The sequence below is a fragment of the Fusarium keratoplasticum genome, chromosome 2 (genome assembly GCF_025433545.1).
Source record: "Fusarium keratoplasticum isolate Fu6.1 chromosome 2, whole genome shotgun sequence".
In the NCBI taxonomy this organism is placed as follows: domain Eukaryota; kingdom Fungi; phylum Ascomycota; class Sordariomycetes; order Hypocreales; family Nectriaceae; genus Fusarium; species Fusarium keratoplasticum.
The window spans coordinates 698,092-720,535 of NC_070530.1; the positions used below are offsets into that span (position 1 = coordinate 698,092).

Sequence of the window (22,444 nt, forward strand, 5' to 3'; positions counted from 1 at the left end):
GTCTTGTAATCCTTGCTCCTCTGATCATCGAAGGGTTATTTAATCGCGTTGGATTCCTGCTGTAATCTAGGTATGGAATAAATCTGTGGGGATTCTAAGCACTCTCGTTAGCAACACGATCGTTTATACATCACTCGTTTTTAAACAACAACATTAATATCAATATGATCCGACCAACTGTTTCATCCGTCGTTCCGCTGCTTATGCTGGCCAAGCTGGCAGCGGGCATTGGCTGCAACACGCACAGCTACACCACCTGCGATGATGGCATCGTCCACTGGTTCGACCCTGAAGACGGGCAGATTTGCGACCCCCTAGACTGCGGTGGTGGCCGAGCTCCTCCCAAGAAGAACCCTGGTTGCGCTGGCTACACCGGAACTGAAGTTCGCACCATTTCCTATCTCTCGTGCTGGAAGGACTTTGCCACGGCCACCGAAGGTTTCGCTTCTGCTGAGCCCACCACGGAGGCAGAAGTAGAGACTGAAACCGATGCTGAGACCGATACTCAGCCTGTTGAGACCGAGTCGAGCGAGTCAAGCCCTTCTACCACAACGGCAGTTGACTCATCGACCGCAACATCCGCTGCTGCGACTACCTCAGCCGCTACCCTGTCGACACGAACGCAAACCTCTACCGATGATAAAACCTCTACCGCCGAGGATGAAACGACTACTGAGGGAGCATCGGCTTCAACTGCAGGCAACAAGGCTTCATCTGCCGAAAACGAAGCCTCTACTGCAGGAAATGAAGCTTCTACTGCCGAGAACGAGGCAACAACACCAACAACCACCCCCAACGCGGGCCAGATTCTACGAGGCTCGGTGGTTGCTGTTTTTGGTTTTGCAGTTGGGGCGATCGCCTTTCTTTGAGAGGGAACTAGGTTTTAAGGGCTGGGAATCATGGGACGACGACGACGAATTAGTTAGTGAATTACGCTTTAATACAACCATTGCTTTCATGCAGTCAGGTGGATGCGCTCGCGCTCGAGAAGTCTTTTCATTCTAAAATGGTAAGATCAGAAAGGATGGAGTCTAATACACCAAATCTGAAAGTTGTCTGAGTCATCTTGAAGGACCTCAGTTTGCATCGTTGTGAAACAATCCCAGCATATCAAACACCCAACTAGCAATGCTAACAAATTCCAGGCTGTGCTCTTGTTCCCTAGTAATTGCTTCTTTGCAGCTGTTCCCCTTCCGGCTCGTTCAGCCCTCTTCTTCTGGTTGCTATTTGAGGGGGCTGATTATAGTCTTTGTGGACTCTCTTTGCGGGCCGCGGCCTTTTGCCAGGCATGAGCTCATCGGATGGGCCTCCTTTCTTAAGTAGTTGTCTTAGTTGTGATAACCCTTCTGGGTTTACCGGTTGTGTTGGCCGCACAGGCAGTGTACTTGGTTTCTGAAGGGATGGTTGGTTCTCTACTTGCCACATGGTCATTGTGATGTCCATGCCGGGCCGTATCAAATCATCCCAGAGCTCTGGCGCCATAAAATAGCCATCAGAGTCTACGAGATCAAAGTGTCCAGCGTGCACATGCGGCCCGAGGGCATCAACTTTCGCAAAGAGAGCATTTATGAGCCTACTCATGCCCTATAGTGACCGGTTAGCCTCTTGTCCATCTTGTCCAAAACACATTCCGAAACACTTACCTCAGAATTCTCGACTTGGTAAAACGGTAGCTTGAATTTCCGCCCCAAGACGTCTTTGAAAAAGATGAATGCATCCTTGTATTGCGATCCTTCAGAAGTGTCGGCTTCTTTCTGCTCTGGACGCTGTTCATCGCCCGTGGTGCTCTCGATTTCCTTCTCTGTCAACACCGTCCAGTCTGCAAGAAGCTCCTTGACGACCGAAGCGGCAGCGCCGGGTTCGTATATAGCCATTCCAGTTTCTAATGGGCCAGATACTATGCTATGACTTGAACTGCCTTTGTGGTTCTCAAGAGGTTGTTCTGGGGTGTCATTGTCAGCATCAGACGCTACAGAGTCAGCGCCTGAGTTAGTCGAGCTTTGGACGCTAGAGTCCATGCGCGCCTGGACATAGGGCGAGAAGATTAGGTCAAGAAGCCAGTTTGCTGTGCTATCAGATCCTTGTCTGGACACCAGGACCTGGAGTTGAGTACCAGTGTCGTTGTTTTGGTCCGGACAGGCATCGCTCGGTTGCTCCAAGTCGGAGTCGCGCTGTTGGCTCTGACTTTCCGACAGATTAACAACGGATTGATGAGCTGCGTAGGCTAGGTTTTCGGATTGCTGGCAGAGCAGAAAAATGTCTTGTTTCTTGTCCTGGTCTTGGTATCTTTGGCCCTGCTGGCCGCCCTCGTTGGATCGTGTGTTTGATAGCCTATTGGGATGAGTTAATTGTTAGTCCATGGCTCAGTGCTGAGTATTAGATGTCAGGTTCCTCACCCCGATTGTTTTCTTGTCGTGATGGCAAGGACCAGAATATTCAGCATCAGGTTAATTCCAGTTTTGTGGCTTTCAATTCGAGCAAGCTTTTGCTGAACTTCGGATCGCTTCAATCTCCACTTGAAAGCCGCGAACCCTCGGGCCTCGTTCATCAACTGATGAATTTCACCGTGAATTCTAGATATCCGTCGCATTGCAGATTTGATGCGACGCAGGTACTTGCGGTTGCATAGCTCAGAACCATCTCTCAGCACCCGACGAAGTTCTCCTACAAGTCGGCGATAGTGCGTGCAATATCCAACATCTCCCTTGAAGCACCCCGAGTCGAAGAGACAAACTCGTAGATGGCCTTTGAGAGTGCAGTTCCCGCAGTTGCGATACCGGTAATGCTGGCAATGATGGAGAGGGGGTCCATGGCGGCAAGATTTTGAGGTTACGTAGATTCGATGAAGATTTTGAGAATGACGAACGGATGGGCGAGGTAGCCTGTGACTTTTAAATATGCATATCCTTGCGGTACGCCTTACCGCTGACTATGGAGCCTGACGCCTGGCTGAGCTGCTGCAAGTTTGCCTCGCTACGGCGTGTGTGCGTGCGGCACAGCTTGCACGCATGAGTAACTGTTGCATACTTGGTGGAACCAACAGCACATTAGCTGGGCAAACTATTAAAGTATCCTAAATCTCGGGAGTCCTATTTAATTGATTCATTCTCTCTTCCTGGTCTTCTGAAATAACCCATATTTACTAGACTAGCCTACGGATAGCTCGAAACACTAAGACCGCACAATTCGCAAACACCGTTGCATCTTACAGTATCAAGGGGAAAGAAGAGGGTTTTGATCAGGGCTTGTCTGAAGCTAGCCTTGAGAAAACACAGAGAGGAACAGAACCGTACTGATATATACAATTTGCCAAATAGCCATGCCTTTCTGAGTCAACCACTTGCGCGCCAACTCTCACCCTAAATCAACGTAATCTCGACCTCTTCTCCTTCCCAATCTTCGGACGGTTCCCACCACAGTGGCACTTCCGCTTGTGTTTGTGCTCCTGCCTGAACGCATTTCCAGAATCCCAGTCCAGAATGTCGAAACCTAAGAACCCCCAGCCTCTCGTATTGCCTCTTCTCTTCATCCACACGCACAAGAACAAGGGAAAAGCAGTCCTTGCCTGATTGAACAACTCGCAAGCATTCTACACTGTTGTCTGCCCCGAAAATGCGTTCTTGGTTTCTTAGATCGGGATAGTAGAGCTCTCTGGAATTGAGGACCTTTTGTATCACTCCAAGCGTGCTTGGAACGATCACACCGCGCAACCTTAACTCGTTGGCTGGCGAGGATTTGTCATTGATGTGCTGGATGAGAACGGTGTATAGTGAATAATCCGTGATGGAACGAGTGTTCCATGTCCGATTGGTCCAAGTCCAACTGGTCTTCTCTTTAATAGATGCCCAGGACCACGTTGGGAAGAGCCATTTGTTTGAGCTCCACGGCGTTTTGCCTAGAGGATCGGAATGGGCCGATCTTGTAGGGTCTCCATAGTTGTAAGCTTCGCTGTTCCAGAGAAGATCGAATGCAAGAGAGTCGGCCCACAGCCCAGCCAGATACTCAGAATTCTTGAGGGGCCGCATGTACTCGGCGATGCCCTCAACAGCAACCAACTTGTCGGTTATATGCGTCAAGGAAGTGGAGGTATACTCCGAGATGATGCCGTGCCATGTATTGATGAGGTTGGGGCGTGTCAAGTCGTCTCTAGCATGCTCCATCAAGGGCAGCTTTCGAAAGCCTCTGCTTAGTACCGTGCTGCCGTGTCGTGTCTCGTCGCCGCGGAAATGTTTGCACTGACAGAATGCGTGGGCTCTGCACTGCCAGATGAGCTCTTCTTTGCCGCAGAATAGTGTCCTTGGCGAGAGAAGGGTTTCTTGTTTTACCCAACCACGCAGGAGCAGCGGGAACTTCACTGCGAAGTGCTCAATTTCCCTGTACCCATCGAAGCAATACTGGCCCTTGCCGCTGTCGCCCTCCACCCGGACCTTGTCTCTCTTGAAGAATAGACCCCCGTCGCAATTAGGGGAGTCAAGGCCCGCAAGTGTCAGATAGCAATTCTGGTACACAGAGCACATCCTTCCAGACTCATGCTCCCAGTCTTTCTGGTGCATGTTCTTGTCTTGAGGCGTGTCCTTTTCATCATCTTTTTGGATGATACACAGCGAGTCGATCCAGAGATAGCGAATGTTCAAATACCTTGTTATCATGACAGCGTCCCGAAATGTGCGCGGAAGGGCTTCGCACGGGATCCCCTCCAGACATCGGTCTCGAGTGTGTGCTGTGAGTTTGGGCATCGATGCCAGCTTTCCCCAGCAGTGACTGAGCGTCACATACTTTCCGCGCAACCCTTTTGTCTCAAGAATCTTTATCGTTTCGCTACCCGACGTGCCTACATCAATCACCCTGGTAGGTAACAGAGCTATAGGATCGCCGCACCCTGTGTGGTGGGCAAGGCAGGTCTGAATCTGCTTCTTGGCCCAGGAGAGGCTCCTCCGCGATGCTGTGCTCTTGGGATGATTGATTTCTTTGTGTACTAAGCCCCATGGACAAGATGTGTCTAGAATATGTTAAAACTTGAATCAGGGTCCAGGTCTGTCTGGCTCTCGGCTTACCAGCTGCCTGGTGCAATTCTATGCTGCCAATAGTTCCGCCCCCGATATTCCACAGCTCAAGATCCTCCTGGCAAAAGGGTCAAATAAACCTTTTTCCTTGAGTGGTTCAGTAGGCCACCAAGACTTACATAAGTAAAGCTGAAGGCTACCAGAGATGCGTTGTCGAATTTGTAGAGGCCGGTGATGATTTCCTCCAGCATTTTGAACGTAAAGCAGCCGTCCCTTGAGGAGCGCACCAGGCTCGAGTAGCGATGCTCGTTACTATCATCAGAATCTAGGTATTTTGGGTTAAAATCACAGCAAATGTTGCAGTCAGGTCTGTCCTCTTCTGCCAAGTAGTCGGCGGGGTCGTCACTCTCAAAGCCGTCTTCCGGGCCGGGCAAGTCTGGAGGAGCCGACATCTTGAACAGATGAGTAGCTTTCAGAAGTCTTGAAATCTGTAGCTGGCTTCGCAAGATACCTCCTAGAAGACGTTGGAAGGTGTCAAGTTGTACCAGTGATGATCGATTTGAGTCCTCGATTTGACGGGACGAGGGGTGCTGTGCTGACCCACGTGCGGCTGCCTGGAATCCTTAGCCAATGGGAAACAATATCTCTTACTCTGGTCATTCGTCTGGCTTTATGCTGAGAAGCATTCAGTTGGGGTCTTGGCATGTGATGGTATTCATACAGCAACCTTTCCAACTACTGTCCCTGCCTTCATCTAACTGTTACTGCCAAGGGACTTCCACATAGTAATGGAGATCAAAATAGCCGGGTTTCTATTCTTGACCTGCCCCTGTACCTAGCATCTTGGCTTCGCGGCTATGCTGAGCCCGTATTGGACGACTGAGGGCCATGCTCCCAAGTCAAATCAGGCTGTGGTTCCCGAGCCCCTGATTCGCCTGAAAACGTGATTTGCAACGCCACAAATGCCCTCCTACAGGCGCCTCTCTGGTTTGACTGAAACAAAAGGCCGTCTTTTTTTTAGCTGCTCCCCCCTCCCAGCTCAAGATCCAAAATCTCTCATTCGTAAGATTACTGTTCTTGAGTGGAATAGATACTTGGACCCTATCCCCCGGCCCGTTTAGGTGATATCATCCTCAGCATGGTATGAAATTCGAACTTGTCCAGCAAGCCAAGCCTACACGAAACAGGCCGAAGTAGCTAATCCTCCAGTCCCTTCCATCGAACGGGAAGGCATCACGGTCCTGTATGGCGACGAGAACAGCAAGGTTGAGTGAGTAATAACGCCCTCCAGAAAACTCGCATTAACCGCCATCTGGTATTCAGCATCGTCATTCGGCATGGTCTGAATGGCCACCCACAGAGCACATGGACCCATGAAACCAAGTTTTTCTGGCCATGGGAGCTCAAAAACAAGGTCAAGAATGCTCGTGTCATGGTCTTTGGGTACAATGCCGACGTGACTTCATCTTTTGCCGACAACTTGATCCGCATCAGGGACATTGGTAGAATGTTGTTGAGTGATTTGGTTGTGGAGAGACAAGAGGATGAGGTGTTTTGACCCTTCCGCCTTCTTCCTCTTCCGAACTCCAACTCACAGTGTAATAGGAACGGGAAAGACCCATCATCTTTATGGGTCACAGTCTTAGAGGGCTAGTCATCAAACAGGTGAGTTCCCCAAGGTATCCAAGCACACGGCATCGCATAGGATGCTAAGGTCGATCTCAGGCTATCCTCCTTGCTTCCAAGGAGCTCCATAATCAAGAGAGCGACAAGCGCCTCATCTACACCTCGACCAGGGGATTGTTTTTCTTCGGAACTCCACACCTTGGTAGCAGAGCAGGAGAGGCCACTCGGGCGGCGGTTCTGAAAGCCATTGCCAAAGTAGCCTTTGTCAAGGTGCCTCCTAAGCTAGATTCAGCGCTGAAGTCGCACTCCGATGAGCTCAACGACTTGACCGACGACTTCAGGCGAACCTCTCTTTGGCTGGACCAGAAGCTCATTATCTACAGCTACTACGAATCTTTCGGAGATGGGGCCCTCGGCGATATTGTGAGTTGAGCTATATGACAACTGTGACTAAGGCTAAGAGGGTCTCCTAGGTCGTTGACCAAGCGTCTGCACTCACCGGATATGACAAGGAGAACTCCCAACCGGTTCAGAAGAATCACCAGGAAATGTTCAAGTTTGCCAACAAGGACGATAGAGTCTTCGAAAATGTTTGCGGAAGCATCAAGGCTGTGATGAGGGCAACATCATCAAGTGGGTAGTTTCATCGCATCCTTGCAGATCCTGCTTCATAGCAATACAAATCTACTTGTCCTACATGTTCAACAGCACGATCACTAATCATGCCTCAAGGTGTTCCAGGGAGTACGAAAGTGCCCAGTTACCTAGAATTCTCCATGGAGACAGTCAAGACCTTTGTTCCTCGAAAGCGTCTCCTCAACGAGGTTAGATCCCAATTAACCCGTGAGTCAGAGGGCAGGCAGGCTGGGGCTCGAAAGGTCGGTATCTGGGGATCAGAGGGGACAGGAAAATCACAGCTGGCCCGATCCTACTTGCAAGAGTATGGCTACCAGTATGATGCAACTTTCTGGATCCATGCCATCAGCCCTGCAGCCCTCGAGCGTGACTTTCAGCAAATTTACGGCACGCTGCCTAACCCTGCTCCGCTACCTCCAGATTCGTCCCCCAAGAAAGTTCGAGCCGCGGTGCTGAGGTGGTTTTTTTCAAAACTCTGGCAATTGGCTTCTTGTGTTTGACGAAGCCGACGGCTTGGACGAAAGGGACGGCAATTTCATCCAGATATCCAACTACATCCCCAGAGGCAAAAATGTTGACGTCATAATTACCAGTCGAAGTTCCATAGCTCGAGACCTTTCCACGTATACTGGGATCGAAATCCGGGTTCTTGAGCCCCCAGAAGCCGCGAGGCTTTTCCTAGCCTGTGCTAAGATCGAGGGAGCCACCGAGGATACAGAGAAGCAGGCAGAGCTCATAGCCGAGGAACTGGGCTACCTACCCCTGGCCCTTACCATCGCTGGTTCTTACGTGGCCCGGACACCAAGGCTTGCCGCAGACTTGTCTGGGTATCTAAAGGAGCACCGAGAACGCAAAGAACTCCTACGACAAGAGCCTCAGCAGTTGATCGACATGTATGGGCGGAGTCTCATGTCAACCTGGGAGGCCTCGTACACCGCCGTGCATAACCAGTTGCCGGACGCATGCTGTATCTTCAGTCTGCTCGGCTTCTTTGGCAACGAAGCCATTTATCTTGATGTTTTGACTTGGGCATGGCCCCATGAGCAAGACACCCACAGCAACTGGTGCGAGGACCTTGAATTGCAGGTCAGAAGTGTAAATGACCTCGAGGAATGTTTCTCAACCCTGGAGAAATACTCCATGCTCCAGCGGGACGCGACCACGGGAGCGTACTCGATGCACAGTTTGGTCCATGCCTGGGCTTTCAGTAGGCTTGGGGTCAAGCAACCTCAAACTTTCAGCACGTACGCCAATTCAGCCTGCCAAATTCTCTTCAAGTCAACTGCGAAGATGTTGAAGCTTCTGGAAGAGGAAGACACCGAGAGCAGCCGCCAGACGGCTCTGCGGCTCGTGCCCCATCTTCGGAACGCATTGCAGGTCCTCGAGAAATTCTTAACCGACTCGACCGGTGATGATTCCGAGACCGAGCTGTACATGACCCTACAGTTATTCGGAGAGTTATGGTGCAGGCGCGAGTGTTTGCTTGTCCGTGAAATCCTTCTTAAAAAGTCAGAAGCTAGTCTTGGCTACCAACACCCCCACACCATCGAACATGCGGCCAGGTACGGAGCCGCTGTTGCAATTCTAGTGGGTAATGTAGAGGAAGGTGTGAAGATTATACGGGAGGCTGCAGAGAGAGCAAAGCACCTCGGAGACGAACATCCCACGGTAGCCATGGTCAGTGCCACATTGGACATGGTCGTCGAGAATCGCTCTAACGAGACCGCTTTTGAGGAGGGGCTGCTAGAAACCCTGTCAAGTGTGCAAGCTAATCTATCTATGATGCAGCCGCTCCAACACCAATTGATGGAGCAACAATCCCGGACTGATAATACCATCGAACTGGTGGAAGATTTGGTGAGAGATGGACCGCGACGTTTGCGACCCCTTCGAGTACAGTGGCTCGAAACTGCTCTCCAGTCACGTGCGGCCTTGGAACTGCAAATTACCTTGGTGCGCTCCATAGTGCAAAGGCTGGAGGAAATTTTGGCCGATGAGGATCTCAGGTGGTATCAGGAGCACAGGACACTGTTGAGTGAGAGACTGAGCGCGCAGAGCATGATAGGCACTCTTGAGGGGTTGCTTTTGATGTGGGAAGAATTGTCGGTAGATATCGACAAGATGGCGGCTCTGGCCGAGGAACGTGTGGAAAAATCAGAGCAGATGAGAGTTATGTCTGAGAAGATCAAAGAGCAGATAGAAGGAACGTCGCTGTGGGAGAGTTTCAAGGATGCCCTGACTGGCTGAATCCGAGGAAAGCAAGGGGTAAGAAGACCACCGAGTTACTTTATAGTTTAGTTACCGGACTCTTTTTCCTATTGGCGTTTGCCTGGGTGCGAAAGATGGCGTGGAATGCAATTTTAGGGTACAAAACATAAATCGCTGACATAGTGAGCTTGGGACGAAAATGAGGGCCGGGCTATTATGATGGACCAGGGTAATGCTGGAGTAACAACAGTCTCCCCTAGGCCGCATTATTGGGAATATGCACAATCGACGGTACAACAAAATTTGTGCTTCGAGTAGTCAAATGCCTTAACCAAGGCCAACATTTCCATAGGCTCCGCCACGACGACAGACAGACTCTGAGGCTCTTCAACGCGGCATGTTTTATAGCAAGTTGAGTCCTGGATTACACTGACGTGAGCCGTCAGCCAGTCGCTTCCACATCCTTGATGCCTTCTTTCCAGCCGCAGTAAGCAAGCGGAGTTTTCCAGGGCATCTGACCAGTCAAAGCGGGTGCTTGACATGGCCCCTTGTCGGTTGCTGACGCACAAACACAATAAATCACACTTGGGGCGGCACAGTTCCGCTTGTGATTGGTCAACGAACACCCTGCTCTGCTCAGCCCCGTTCAGCTCACTGTGCGAACAGACGCCTAGGGGGCATTGGCCAACGGAACCGGCAGCTGTAATTACAAAGGGGTGTGTAACATGGGTGAGACGAGGCGAAGTGGTGTTGGCCCTTCAACCTAAACATCCCCACCTCCAAGACTTTTCTGTCTTGAATACACCCTTTTTCTTCGTCACTGGAATGTCACCGTTCCCGCCAAATCTTGGCTCTATCTAAGTTCTGAACTATGTCTTCCGAGACCGGCTCTCCGACGCCGACATCATCAGGAAATGGCGACGACAACACTGAGCTCATCGTCGCTGTGGTGGCGTTGGTCATTTCGGTCCTCGCCTTCGTCATCGCCATCCTCCAAGCCCTCCAGCAGTATTTTGCTTCTGCCACGGGCTTCTCGTCATGCAGTCCAGCCGTGATAGGGAAATGGGCGAATTTTGCGCGACGACAGATGCTCTGGACCGAATTCCGCTTCGAGGTCCAGTTTGAGGTCCCTGTCATATTTGTCGCAAGACCCGAAAACCACAAAGGTCCGCTGGGTGATGATGAGCTTACCGAGGACAAGGACAGAAAGATCATCCGCCTCGACGGCGGTGAGGATAACTTTCAGTACACGTCCAAGATGGAGGAATTTGATAAGCAATTCAAGCAGAGCCAGCAGCAGGTGGTGCACACAGCCGACAACGAAAAGGCCACCTGGTACGCCCTCCTCATGGCCGTCTGCCGCATGGAAAAGGAATCACGGGACTGGCAAAAGTCCAAGCTGGAGGACTCGTACAACACGAATGGCCCGAGACTTCTCCGCAACAACTCGGCACCTCCCAAAGCCCCAGATCCGCGTCACTCTATGGTGGTCTGCATGCAGAGAAAGAGACGTACTTGGGACAGCATGCCCAATAACCTCTCAAAGCCTTATGCCACTACCACCATCTCTCACTTGGTTGAGATTGCTGCAATGCTAGGAATCTACTGGAGACAATTCGACCTCAACAACGATCAATATCGCGCCCAAGGAAACGGTTTCGTCATCTACGGCTCATACCTCGACGGTCTAGGAATCACATTTACGTTCCAGAAGCAGGGGCCGACGTGGTTCAAGCAGAACCGGGTCATCCCCAACTACGACGTCAAGAAATATTGTTTCGGCATTGCACCGACTATCTTCTTGGCACCTGACCAGGACAAGGTCTACGCTGACGAGCCCAAGGATGTTGGAAGTCTACAACTGGGAAGCCTCTCAGAGATTGCACACACTCTTGAAGTGTTTGGATGCGGTATCAACACAGTCAACTACTTCCGCAAGAACCTTGATCAAGCCCGTCATAGCCACATCTTTCCCAGTAAGTACTATTGAAGCATTTTTGTACTGGAACAAGTTTGTAGAAAAGACATGTACTGACGGTAGGGCAGTTCCCTTCGAGATTCTAGGAATGGTAGGAAAGACTCTCCACGTCGAAGACACCGTCTTCCGTATGCTTCCCAACCCGACTGTCTTCTACTGGGACCCGAATACTTTCTCCATGCCCACGCTCATGGCCGAGTTTCTTACTTCTCTGAGGATTCTTAAAAGTGAGAAGCTCCTGAAGGACAGCAAGCAAGTTGCCGATATTCTCGACTGGGCCGACAGCCACGACAGCCACTTCACCAAACTACGAGCTTCCTCTTCGACGCTTGTCAGCATTAGTGAAGATATCAGCGGCGTGAACCTCGTCAATGAACTCAACCATCTGCGCACCGGTATTCAACTTTGTGACAAATTCTTTCAGCCGGCCACATTCTCCTTGGTTCGCAAGGTTTTGCGCATACACATCCAAGAGATTCTCAACCTCCTAAACGAAAAGGACAAGACCACGAACGCCAAGGACAGCGCCAAGAAGGACGGCGAGGATGATGAGGAAGGGCCCATTACCATTGACGACATCGACTCTGCATTTGTCAACGAGAAGGAGCCCCTCCTAATCCAGATGTACTTTGAAACCGTCCGTCAAAACGTGACCCGGATCCTCACAGAGCAGGACGACAAGAGCAAGAAGAGACAGGCCAGGCGGGCTAGACGGGGCTCAGTCAACTCAGGAAAAGCAGGAGAAGCCGGAATCAAGCCACCCGAGCCGATCTCCGAGCTTCAGGTCAACGAAATTTGGTGTACGCTCGTGTTCCGCATGCTGTGCTGGCTGCAGCTGCATGAGTTCCACAAGATGGATATTCAGGTTAGCAAGAGTGATGCGTATGCGAGTCGTATCCCGGTGTACATAGTCTAGATACCATTTGGAATTAGTGTTTTGAAATTGATTAGCTGCAAAATCCCCTTCTTGCATGAATAATGAGTCTAGTTGAGGCTCTTGTTGATAACACCCTGTTATCCACCCTCACAAACCCGTGTTCTCTGTAGCCTCGTAGTTACTCTTGCCGACCTGATGATTCTGTTGCCTCAGTCAAGTTGGAGGGCCCCGGGCTCAAGTTCATCGTGCCTCTTTGGGGCTGTTCCTGGGTAAGATATGTGGGCATGGCCCCCCGTAATGGTAACTGGAGCTGGTTGGGTAGGCTGTCTGGATTCTGGAAGGTCTCCCACGTCTCTATGAATCGTCGGTACGCTGAGGGTATTAGCAACTAACAAGAAAGAAGATTTGTGCGAAAGAGGGAGATTACCTGTACGTTCAGAAAACTTGATCGCCAAGTATCGTATGCTGTCTGTCGACCGTCTCTGCAATCGGGATTCCGAAGCTTCGCTACCCCTTCTTCTAAGCCGCAGCGGATTTACTGTGACCGGTTGACGACCGTTATCACCATCTTGACGCAAAGCCTCAAGCCGTAGCTCTTTTGCCCTGTCATCTATATACCTGATCCCGGGCTGAAAGTCTTCCAGAATGTAGTCACGATATTGGCGGTCGACCTTATTTTGGTAGATGCTGAGTGAGTAGAGACCAGTCAACCGATCTCTCCATAGCTTAAGCCGTTGGAGAGTCGCCACACCCCTAACGTTGCCGAAGCTATCAGTGCGGCCGTGAATGCTAGTCCAGACGACATCTGTGTCGTAGAAATCGACGAGGTCCTTTCGTCGTAGATCTTCTTGAAACTGCATTGAGGATTCAACCGACGAAAACTCGTACTTCACGTTGATAAATTCGTCGTGGATGCAGACTCCCTCATCGTTGATGTATCGAATACGGTGGGGCTCTCGGAATGTTAGATATCGCTCCATATCCGCGGGCTCATTGTAAGGCCGATGACGGTTATGGAGTGTATGTGGGTGAAGATCCGAGGGCTCATTCGAAGGAACTACGGTCGACAGGGTTAACCAGTGCCAAATGATGCAAAAGATAAACATGCTCACGGTAATGCTCAAGAATCTCGTTTTGATTCACCCCCTGCCAAATGACTCGGCGTTCGTTTGACTCGGACTGTACTTCCCAGGGGCCCAAGTGGACCACGCGTTCCCGGGGAGTGCCTTCAAATAGAGTTCTAAGATATCAGTGTGAGAAGCTGTAAACAACGAGCGGAAGAAAAACAAATCATACGTTGTTGCTTGGAAATGGGGCAGACCGCGATGCATTCCAACCCCCACATAGGTGCGATAGGAGTTGATGGAAGAATAACTAGGGGGAGGGCGAGTACGAGTCGGCTTCATTTCATTAAACTCAACAATAGCGGGTTCAATCGACGTAGACTCGGGCCGAATAGACTCGGGGTATACGATAATGTTTTCGAGGGGGGAAGAGAGATCCATAAGGTAATCGATGTATGTTGTCATGTCATCAAGAACGTCTTCCAAACTGTATGGACCATTTTCTTCATCCGAAAGACTCTCAGAATCTTCTGTAGCGTTGGGTGCCCCAAGAACAGCCCCGGCCTCTTCTAGCAGTAGCCGAAGCTCGCGAGTGTCTGCAGCAGGATTGGCTGGCTGTGATGTAGGAATCACCTGGGCCAAGTCGACATCAGTCACTTTTCCAAGTTCATAAAGAGCCGAAAGAACAGTCTGATAAAGCTCAGAAGACGTCGGGAGGGCTTTATCCAGCTGACCGTTAGCAGCAGAGACGCCGTCTCCCCAGAGAAATAATCGCTCTGATTCGTTGCGTAGCCGTCGCGACTGCTCATCCGGTGTGAGCCTTTGGTGTGCATTGATACATGAGTCCAAAATGGTGTTGAACAAGTTGTCAATCAGGGGATGGCTGGAAGGGTTTGGTCCCATGGTTGAGACTGTCGCAGGGACACAGAAGGCTCTGGAGTTCTATGATTCACTAGAGAACTCTTTGTGTCATTAGACAAGGCCGATCCATTTGCGAGAGCTTGTCCTATGGAGTGAATATGCGGCTGCTGGTTTGTATGAGCAAGGACGAAGTCCTATCACACCAGCCCAGATAAAGGGTTGGGCACGTGAGATGGGTGATTGGCTCCCTCACTCATAAACCCCTCACTTGGCACCAGCTGAAACACCACTGTGGACATACGATTTCAAACTCTCCAGGCTAGTCGATGAAAATGCTTCTAGTGCTGTGGTCGCCAAGTTGACGAATATTACGGTTTCAGTCCTTGTTCATCATGGAGTTCATCGTTGGGACGGTTCTGGCTGGTGTCCCTATTGTGCTTGAGGCCTACGATCGCTACTGGGACCTATCAAAAGGCTTCACCACCTTCCGTCATTACTCAAAAGAATTGGTCAAATTGGATACAATTCTTAATACGCAAAAGACCCTTTTCAGGGGAAACATTATAAAGCTTCTTATAGTAATTACCAACGATCCAGAAAGGGCACGCGGGTTGCTCTCCGAAAGGAGCAAGGAAACATGGGAGACGTTGAAGCTTGAAACGATCAACAGCGAGCAGCGCCTCGAGTCACTCAGAGACACCTTTACGTCCTGGAAGGCCACTCTTGATCAGGTTCTGTCATCCGTCACAGCGATATGTCTCGAGGTGGAGAGCTTTCGAATAACGAACGTGGTGCCGATTGACTCACTCCCCTCAAGGGAGACGCTAAAGCAACTGCAGAAGCGATTCCGACTCTGTTGGAGGAAGGGAGAAGTTCAGGATTCCATCAAGGAGTTGCGGGACTTTACAACTGACTTTAACGAATTGACGACTCGGGTCATCAGTGAGCTCAAGGAAATACAAAGCACACCGAGTAAGGGGCTTACAATACAACGAACAACAAGTCAGTCTGGGAACCTTGACAAGTATCGCCAAATCCAGTCCGCATCACTTCGACTATACAACACCTTTGCTCAGAGATGGTCTTGCACGAAACACCCAAGACACGCCGCAAGTATCTCTCTTGTCGATTTAAACAAATCCGGCAAGTCAAACGTTACAGAAAACGGCATCAAATTCAACGTTGCTATCGCCAGCGAAGTTGGGCCTGCTAAAGTGCCAGACTCACTGATCTGGTTGGAGGTGGAAACGGTTGACGCAAGAACCCCAAAGGCTGTGGAAACGGCAGAGCCCAAGACGAGCGATAAAGATACTTGGGAAAATACGATACAAAGGATGACGAAGCATGCTCACTGGGCATCTCCTGAGTCATCTGGAAGCCTCGACACCGAGAATTTGGCCAACAGCAGCCAGACAAGCAACGCGGATTCTATCATCGATCTCGAAATGATCGAGGATCTCTGCCGGCTATTTCAGATCCCAAGGCCGATATGTTCCTCTACCTGCGTCGGCTACATCACATACGCCGGGCTTCATCACTTCTATCTCACGCCTCCAGAACGGCAGCCACCGGGGCAACAAACATCCCTGGCAGAAATCATTACCTGGATATCTGAGGATGAGTTTACTCGTAGTCTTCCAAGAACCACCATGGTCCATCTTGCCGGCTCCCTGGCTACTGCTGTCTTGCAATATCACTCTACACCTTGGCTGCCAAAGACTTGGGAGAGTAGCCAAGTACTCTTTTGTGGATCTGGGGACAACCTGGAGGACGCCAGCTCCATCTCGTCAACGAGTCCATACTTTCGAGTCGGCTTCGCAAACCCTGAAACCACAAGCAGCAAGGAATTGGATCGCAATCCTGCAGGTAGTCTTCCCGAGGCAAGTAACCGAGTTTTTCCAACACCAACACCCTCTTCGCTCGCTCGTAACGCGATTCTCTTCCGCCTGGGCATAATCCTCCTCGAGCTGGGATACAGTCAACCATGGCCACATCTTCGAAACCGGCTATTTTCAACCCTTCCCCCTCAACATCAAACCGACTACGATGCCGCCGAGAAGCTGGCTCAGACACCACTCTTGCGAAATCGAATGGGCCCAAGGTTCTCAACTATAGTACGCAAGTGCTTAGGCTGTGACTTCGGGTTGGGAGAGAGTGATCTCAGGGAACGTTTCTTGCGGATGTGGTGGAGGCATTGCACGAGATGGAACGAGGGTTGAGACAGTTGGAACAGCGGTTGGGAAGTGGGTTTTGCTAGCAGGAATAGACTCGCTATTCTCATATGTCAAATATCTCCCTTCTTTGCTAATAAAAGGCTTCATTGTGACAAAGGTAGACCCATGTATGAGACTGTTTCACCTTCACTCTCAAATTCTGCAGCTATTCATGGTTTCTGCATAAGGCGTGTTGGAAATTGTTGTCCCTTCTGTTTTTTCTGCTGCTGGTCATCGTCTCTAAGGATACACCTGTGATTGCTTTAGAGTCTGATTCGCATATTGGATAGAGCCTTTAAATAACTGCCAATCTATAAAAATGGCAGGGGGTGGTATAGTGTTCTTATGTCATAACGAAGCAGCTGCGCAGACGACCTCTCCTGCATCCGCCATGTGCTTCAAGTTTGATGTCAAGCTAATGAACTCAGTCACAGCCAAGACACTTGAGAAATGACCTGCAGTAGTATAACGGGGTCAATTACACACTTTCAGCCCATGAGTATCCTGGTGACCGGGTATGTGATGCATTGGTGTCCGGTGCGTCTACCTTACTGGCTTTATCTTCCAGACTTAGCAGTGGCCATGCGGCAAGACTCTCCATCACGTCTACTAGACATCTATATATGATCATCTCAAGCTCCATCTCATTCTTCCCTTTCAACTTGACTTTTGACCAGCTTCCATCCTCTCTCATCTAATACCCAACATGGACGAATACGACGCAGAAGATCCGAGCCTACTCATACAGAGCAAAATCAACTTCCACCTCGCCGTCAAAGAGATCGAACTCATACAAGGTCACTTTCTGAGGGCCTATATTTCTTGGGATGGGAACTGGAGGCAGGTGACGCTTGACCTGGACTGGTACATCGGGAACGGCGAGGGCCGCCTTGTCTGGGGTGCGAAGGGTGAGCCCCTATCCCTTACCGCCCAAGAGTTTAGCTAAGCCTTGGGATTCTCCCTAGATTTCTCTTGGTCATCTACCAAGGTCGAACTCGCCAAGGCTGTCTACGGGTGGTGCCCCACGCTGTATGCAACCTCCATGGATTCCCGTGGTCGGGCCCTACGCAGCGCCCTCAACTTAGACCAGTGCATTGGCATAGAGAACGGTGCCCTTGTTTGCTGTACGTTTCCCCTTTCATATCTCCTTTCATAGTGTCTTACTAATGCTAAGACCTCTAGCTCCCGACATGCGATTCGTGGTGGAGCCGGTGGTTAATGAACGACAGGCGGTCCTCTATTTCCAAGTGCGATCCTAGCTTCGCTTGACCGAAGGTTAACCCGAACCTAAAGCCTTGATTTAATTTACTCTACTGTTTTTCATAAAGCCTGGTATCTGTCTGTATCAGTGTTCGTTGGTATCATGGATAGAGACCTCTTTGGAGACGCAACCAAGTTCACAATGGTGTAATACCCCCAACTCTTTCACTACCTACAAAGCGTTTGAGCCAGTGAACTCACCTTTTTAACGCATTTTGTCTACCGTAGATCATTTTGAGGCGGAATGGGTATTGGGTGAGTTGGAGCAGCGCTTAGAAAGTTATGGTGTTGGGTAACAGGGCTCAAATAAACAATTATTTTTCCCCTCACCTTTCCTCTCAAGCTTTACAGCCGCTCACGTTCTCTTGAATCTACTGTTTGGGGACTCCTGGTCCTACCACTCCTTCCTGTTCGTGTTGTCGTTCTCATACTTGAAGCTGGAGTAGCAGATTGCATATAGCGAAGACAATCGTATCACGGCTTTGAACCCACGGGGATCAACGTTCACTCAGTATCTGATTGAGGACGGCACTCTAGAATTAAGTCGATACACCACTGTCTCCCACGATCGCCTCCGCAGGGAGCAAATAACCTCCACGGTTTAGAGATACGTAGCTTTTGTAGCTCTTTGGAGGATCTTCATTGTCGAGAGTTGGAGTAGCTGTTAGGAAGTCCCAGTCTTGGAAAGCATGAAGAAAACTGTTCAGTCGAATTTTCAGGTCATGCAGCCATTCATACTCTCTTAGTTCAGGGGTCTAAGAATCAATGGCCTTGGCGTTTTTCTTTGGCTCAACGCCGCCTTGAATGAAAGGAGGTAAGTGGGCATTTTAGGCTAAGTAGGCATTTTAGAGCTTGTTATCGGATGACCTGCAGTCGCCCACATCCATATGCCTAGCTGGCAAGTGCCAGTTGTTTCTTGATCAGAGTTACGCAACAGTCATCTGGTTTTGCTATAGGCCGAAAGTGCTACATCAGCAATGCCCTGAAGTTAATCGCGGCACAAATGCTCGTCAAATGACCAGTAATGGTATTACTAAGGTACCCAAACCCTTTCGTCGGATGAGTGGGAATATTATCAGGTGTCTGACGTACTAGTATTGAATGAGTGACACCTTTTGCCTCATTTGATGGTTCTATCTTCTTAACTCAACAGTGCTTAATGGCCACGGGGCAAGGGTCTCTTTGTCACGTCTAGCATACATCGATATAAGGCCTTCTAGTACCTCTTCTGCTCTCCCGACTCTCCCCTTTATTCTCCACTCATCTTTCCCATCTGATCATTAGCTTTTGTTTTATATTAGGTAGCATACTCACTCTCCACGCTCTTCAAGAGCTTCCAAAACCCATGATGAATTCATCAATGAATTTCCACCTCGCAGCCAAAAACGTGCGGCTTGAAAATAACCACTATCTTAGAGCCTGGATCTCGTTTAATGGCAAATGGGAAAACGCGAGCCTCGACCTCGATCTCTATATCGGTAATAATAACGGAGCTCTTTCTTGGGGTGGCAGTAGTGAGTCTCTATCCCTTGCAGAAGAGATGCGATATACTAACATGTCAAACCCTCGCTCAGACTTCTCTCTCGAAGCCACCAACATCAGACTTGGCAAGGATCCTTACGGCGGCTGGTGCCCCGTGCTTTACGCAACGGTCCTAGACTCGAACGGAGTTGCCAAAAGCTGTGGTATCTACCTAGGGCGTTGCATTGGCATCGAGAATTCTAATCTCTCTTGTGGTACGATTGTCACTCAACACTGTATTCACATGACCTTGACTGAATTTGGGCGTTACAGATATCAGCAAAGCACACTTGACAGAGCCCGTGAGGAACCCCAACAGTGGAATCAACTACTTTCTACTTCCATGGCAGTACCGCTATGCTTACTAGTAACTAAGGGACAAATAACTTCTCCATCATGTGGTGGAGCCCGAGGACATGCATTTGCGTCTTTCTTCTTAAGTGTGCCTTAGTTTTAGTTTTATCCCGTTTGGCGCCGAGGTTGACGTGTCTTCCTACAAAGGGCCAGGCCACTGCCCTTTTACGGTAAAGACCATGGTAACCCATGGTTATGATATTTTATGCTATGACGGCTTGCCACTGTTTCATTTTGATACCTATTTGATGGTTTACTGCGGCCAAACAAGCTCAGAATAGTTAAGCCTTATAGCCTAGGTGGTGTTAACAAGTAGAAATAGACGAGGGGGGCCTACCATTTGAACATTTCATCCACACTTTTTAGTTTGCTGCCACAAAGAACAAGTTCTATATATCCATGAGGAGAGGAAAATTCTTGTCTACCAAGATGGGCTTTGGGAAGCTACTCTAAGACATGACTATACATTCGCCTCGTTTCTTACAAATTCTTCTACGGGATTGGCCCTCTCGGGAAGAAATTCACCGTCGGCCAAATGCGAACGCACGTCCCTTCATACCTCTCTGACAGCATGGCCAAAGTCGCTCTAGGAGATGGTGTGCTAGGTGACTTTGTACCCTGTGGATCACCAAAATCGGATATTTGCAAAATCTCATGTCTATGGCGGCAACCTGGAGGCTGCATCTGCTGTCTTTATTCGTGTGGAGCTGCTCTTCTGTTAGCTTCGTCAAGAATGAAATGGTCAAACTCACTGTGACTCCCCTCACACTTTCTGTAGTGAACTTGATGCTGCTTCTAGAAGAAGTCATTTCCACACTCTCTGACCCTTTCAGAACGTCCATACAAGTTATGCATTTCCCTTCTTCCAATATCGTCAAAACTGTTTCCCTCAACGCCCTTAGCTTGCCTGCAGAGGAGAGGTTGCGGTTAGTGAAAAAGACGCGAATGCCGGAAACGTGTAGCCAGTTTCCCTTGCTGCCCTGGAACTGCCAGAATAGCTTGCCCGGCGATGGGCAAGACCTCCATAATGTCGTGCAGCTTCACCATGATTCATGAGAGAGGTTGCGTGCGAACGTAGATATAATCACGCTGGTGATTAAAGCACCATGCAAGGCCCCTCTGTGTGATTGTTAGCATCGTTCTGAAAGATGCAAGTTCCCGCAATGGGTACTCACCAATCTCTCCTCGGGCTTTTCAGAGAAAGAGTACACAAGCGCGTCAAAGTTACTTCCGACATGAATCCCGACTTGGCTTTGCTTGGGACTCGTCTTCGAAATCTTGATCCCAGCGATAAAGCCGCTATTTTCACGGTTTGGGTGTCTTTTCTGTGCTTCCCAGAAGGTAAAGCTGGCAATCCTTTCACCGCGCTCGAGACGCAAACTGCCAACCTCGCGGAACCATTGGCCAACATACACCGGCACGTCCGAGTCCCAAAACTCGAAGCAAAGCCCGGATACGTGATCGGGTCTGCGTGCTCGGCCGGGAATTCCAGTGGATACCCCAATGCGACGGATTCTGTACAGCACGACAGACGTGAAACAGCTGTTGGTGTTTGGAAGAGTCCAGGGCAGTTTGATCGCGCGAAAGTGGCCCGTAGGAAAGGTGTGTTTGGTTTGAGAGGGTCGTAACCGAGAGTCGAGGCTTGCGTCAGACACGTCAGCCAGGCAGCGTAGGCCCAAGGATTGAAGAGACCCATCTGGGAGCTGTAGGGAGTGTTTCCTGGTTAACAAGATACTCTTTTATGTCTCAAAGATTCTCTTACCTGCGCTGTCGCAAGAATCCCCGTTATGGTATGTCCCGGGGAGGGGACAAGGCACACCTCCTTCATTGATCCGGAGTTATAGTGATGGTTCCAACGTCGAAACTCCAGGATGCGACCGTGATTTGTGAACATCTAAGCCACAAGTCAGTCCATTTCATCTTATTCGCCATGTCCTGATTGGGCAAGAAACACACTTTGATGACATGAGGATGTTTGTTGCGGACCAACCCCAACTTCACGATTCTCTCACCCCCATGCCCACCCTCCACTCACACATTCCGATCCAAACCCGCATATGTACGCCCGAAAATTTGACAACACGTCTTAGTCGTTTGACGAGAGGTAGTATAACCTTCATGCGCTACATCGGACCCACATTGATCTTTTAGATCTTTTTAGAAAGCATAGAGTATTGCGTTTTCTTTTCACTCTTTCTTTTTTTAACCGCACATCAATACTGGGCGTGGTCAATAGCCTCCAGGTATCAAAGTCAATGCAGGACAGCCCACCTGAATCTAAGCAACCCACTGACCCCCGTCTTAAAACCTCAGCTTCTGCTAACACTGTTAATTGCTTCTAGAGAATAATATGTTTGATTTCTATTGCTTTATATTGTTGCAGAAGTCTGGATGATTGGACTTTTTCTTCACTCGGTCGACCATGGGTTAGAGATTTAACGGTACCATCAAGCACGCAAAGAAATGCCCCTGTCGGGGGAAATCTGGGACAGATGATGGATGCCTACAGAAGCACGTGCGTGGAGGATGCCATTCCCGGCTTTAGAGCGGAAATCCTACCGCTTTAGACTGATACCAGTTTTGGGATCAGGTCCAGACTATCCCAAATCTGGGACCAAGTCCCATGCCTGTGCCCTCTAAGCCTCTGACTATTCTGTAAATGTCCTACTAGAGAGAGTTTGACGTGTTCTGGACCTGAAGATTGATTTGCAGACGCCTGAACCTCGGGAGGATGACGAAGACAGCATTATCATTTCGATAACGGAACCATATCACGAGCATTGTGATCACTGTTACGTTATGAACTCGTTTGAATCGGAAAGAAGTAACTGGATGATAAGTTC

General features: G+C 49.7%; 8 protein-coding genes across 8 annotated transcripts; 5 read left to right on the plus strand and 3 right to left on the minus strand.

Moving 5' to 3' along the window:
• Positions 1-164: 164 nt before the first annotated feature.
• Positions 165-869, plus strand: NCS57_00212700 (uncharacterized protein; the record flags this gene model as incomplete). The annotated part of the gene is made up of 1 exon (XM_053052162.1): positions 165-869. One exon carries the CDS (start codon positions 165-167, stop codon positions 867-869), a length of 705 nt encoding a protein of 234 aa, XP_052917408.1.
• A 708-nt stretch (positions 870-1,577) lies between these two features.
• On the minus strand, positions 1,578-2,811 carry NCS57_00212800 (uncharacterized protein; the record flags this gene model as incomplete). Its single annotated transcript, XM_053052163.1, has 2 exons — positions 1,578-2,331; positions 2,669-2,811. The coding sequence occupies 2 exons, from the start codon at positions 2,809-2,811 to the stop codon at positions 1,578-1,580; spliced, it is 897 nt and encodes a 298-aa protein (XP_052917409.1).
• A 548-nt stretch (positions 2,812-3,359) lies between these two features.
• Positions 3,360-5,455, minus strand: NCS57_00212900 (HET domain-containing protein; the record flags this gene model as incomplete). Its single annotated transcript, XM_053052164.1, has 3 exons — positions 3,360-4,999; positions 5,055-5,121; positions 5,183-5,455. 3 exons carry the CDS (start codon positions 5,453-5,455, stop codon positions 3,360-3,362), a joined length of 1,980 nt encoding a protein of 659 aa, XP_052917410.1.
• Positions 5,456-6,141: 686 nt separating this feature from the next.
• On the plus strand, positions 6,142-9,512 carry NCS57_00213000 (uncharacterized protein; the record flags this gene model as incomplete). Its single annotated transcript, XM_053052165.1, has 8 exons — positions 6,142-6,144; positions 6,191-6,273; positions 6,327-6,552; positions 6,609-6,668; positions 6,729-7,052; positions 7,103-7,262; positions 7,362-7,722; positions 7,859-9,512. The coding sequence occupies 8 exons, from the start codon at positions 6,142-6,144 to the stop codon at positions 9,510-9,512; spliced, it is 2,871 nt and encodes a 956-aa protein (XP_052917411.1).
• Positions 9,513-10,344: 832 nt separating this feature from the next.
• On the plus strand, positions 10,345-12,367 carry NCS57_00213100 (uncharacterized protein; the record flags this gene model as incomplete). Its single annotated transcript, XM_053052166.1, has 2 exons — positions 10,345-11,449; positions 11,520-12,367. 2 exons carry the CDS (start codon positions 10,345-10,347, stop codon positions 12,365-12,367), a joined length of 1,953 nt encoding a protein of 650 aa, XP_052917412.1.
• A 139-nt stretch (positions 12,368-12,506) lies between these two features.
• NCS57_00213200 (uncharacterized protein) lies at positions 12,507-14,295 on the minus strand (the record flags this gene model as incomplete). The annotated part of the gene is made up of 4 exons (XM_053052167.1): positions 12,507-12,700; positions 12,756-13,385; positions 13,441-13,568; positions 13,625-14,295. The coding sequence occupies 4 exons, from the start codon at positions 14,293-14,295 to the stop codon at positions 12,507-12,509; spliced, it is 1,623 nt and encodes a 540-aa protein (XP_052917413.1).
• A 350-nt stretch (positions 14,296-14,645) lies between these two features.
• Positions 14,646-16,472, plus strand: NCS57_00213300 (uncharacterized protein; the record flags this gene model as incomplete). Its single annotated transcript, XM_053052168.1, has 1 exon — positions 14,646-16,472. The coding sequence occupies one exon, from the start codon at positions 14,646-14,648 to the stop codon at positions 16,470-16,472; it is 1,827 nt and encodes a 608-aa protein (XP_052917414.1).
• Positions 16,473-17,172: 700 nt separating this feature from the next.
• Positions 17,173-17,725, plus strand: NCS57_00213400 (CVNH domain-containing protein; the record flags this gene model as incomplete). The annotated part of the gene is made up of 3 exons (XM_053052169.1): positions 17,173-17,374; positions 17,432-17,590; positions 17,649-17,725. 3 exons carry the CDS (start codon positions 17,173-17,175, stop codon positions 17,723-17,725), a joined length of 438 nt encoding a protein of 145 aa, XP_052917415.1.
• Between the last annotated feature and the right edge of the window lie 4,719 nt (positions 17,726-22,444).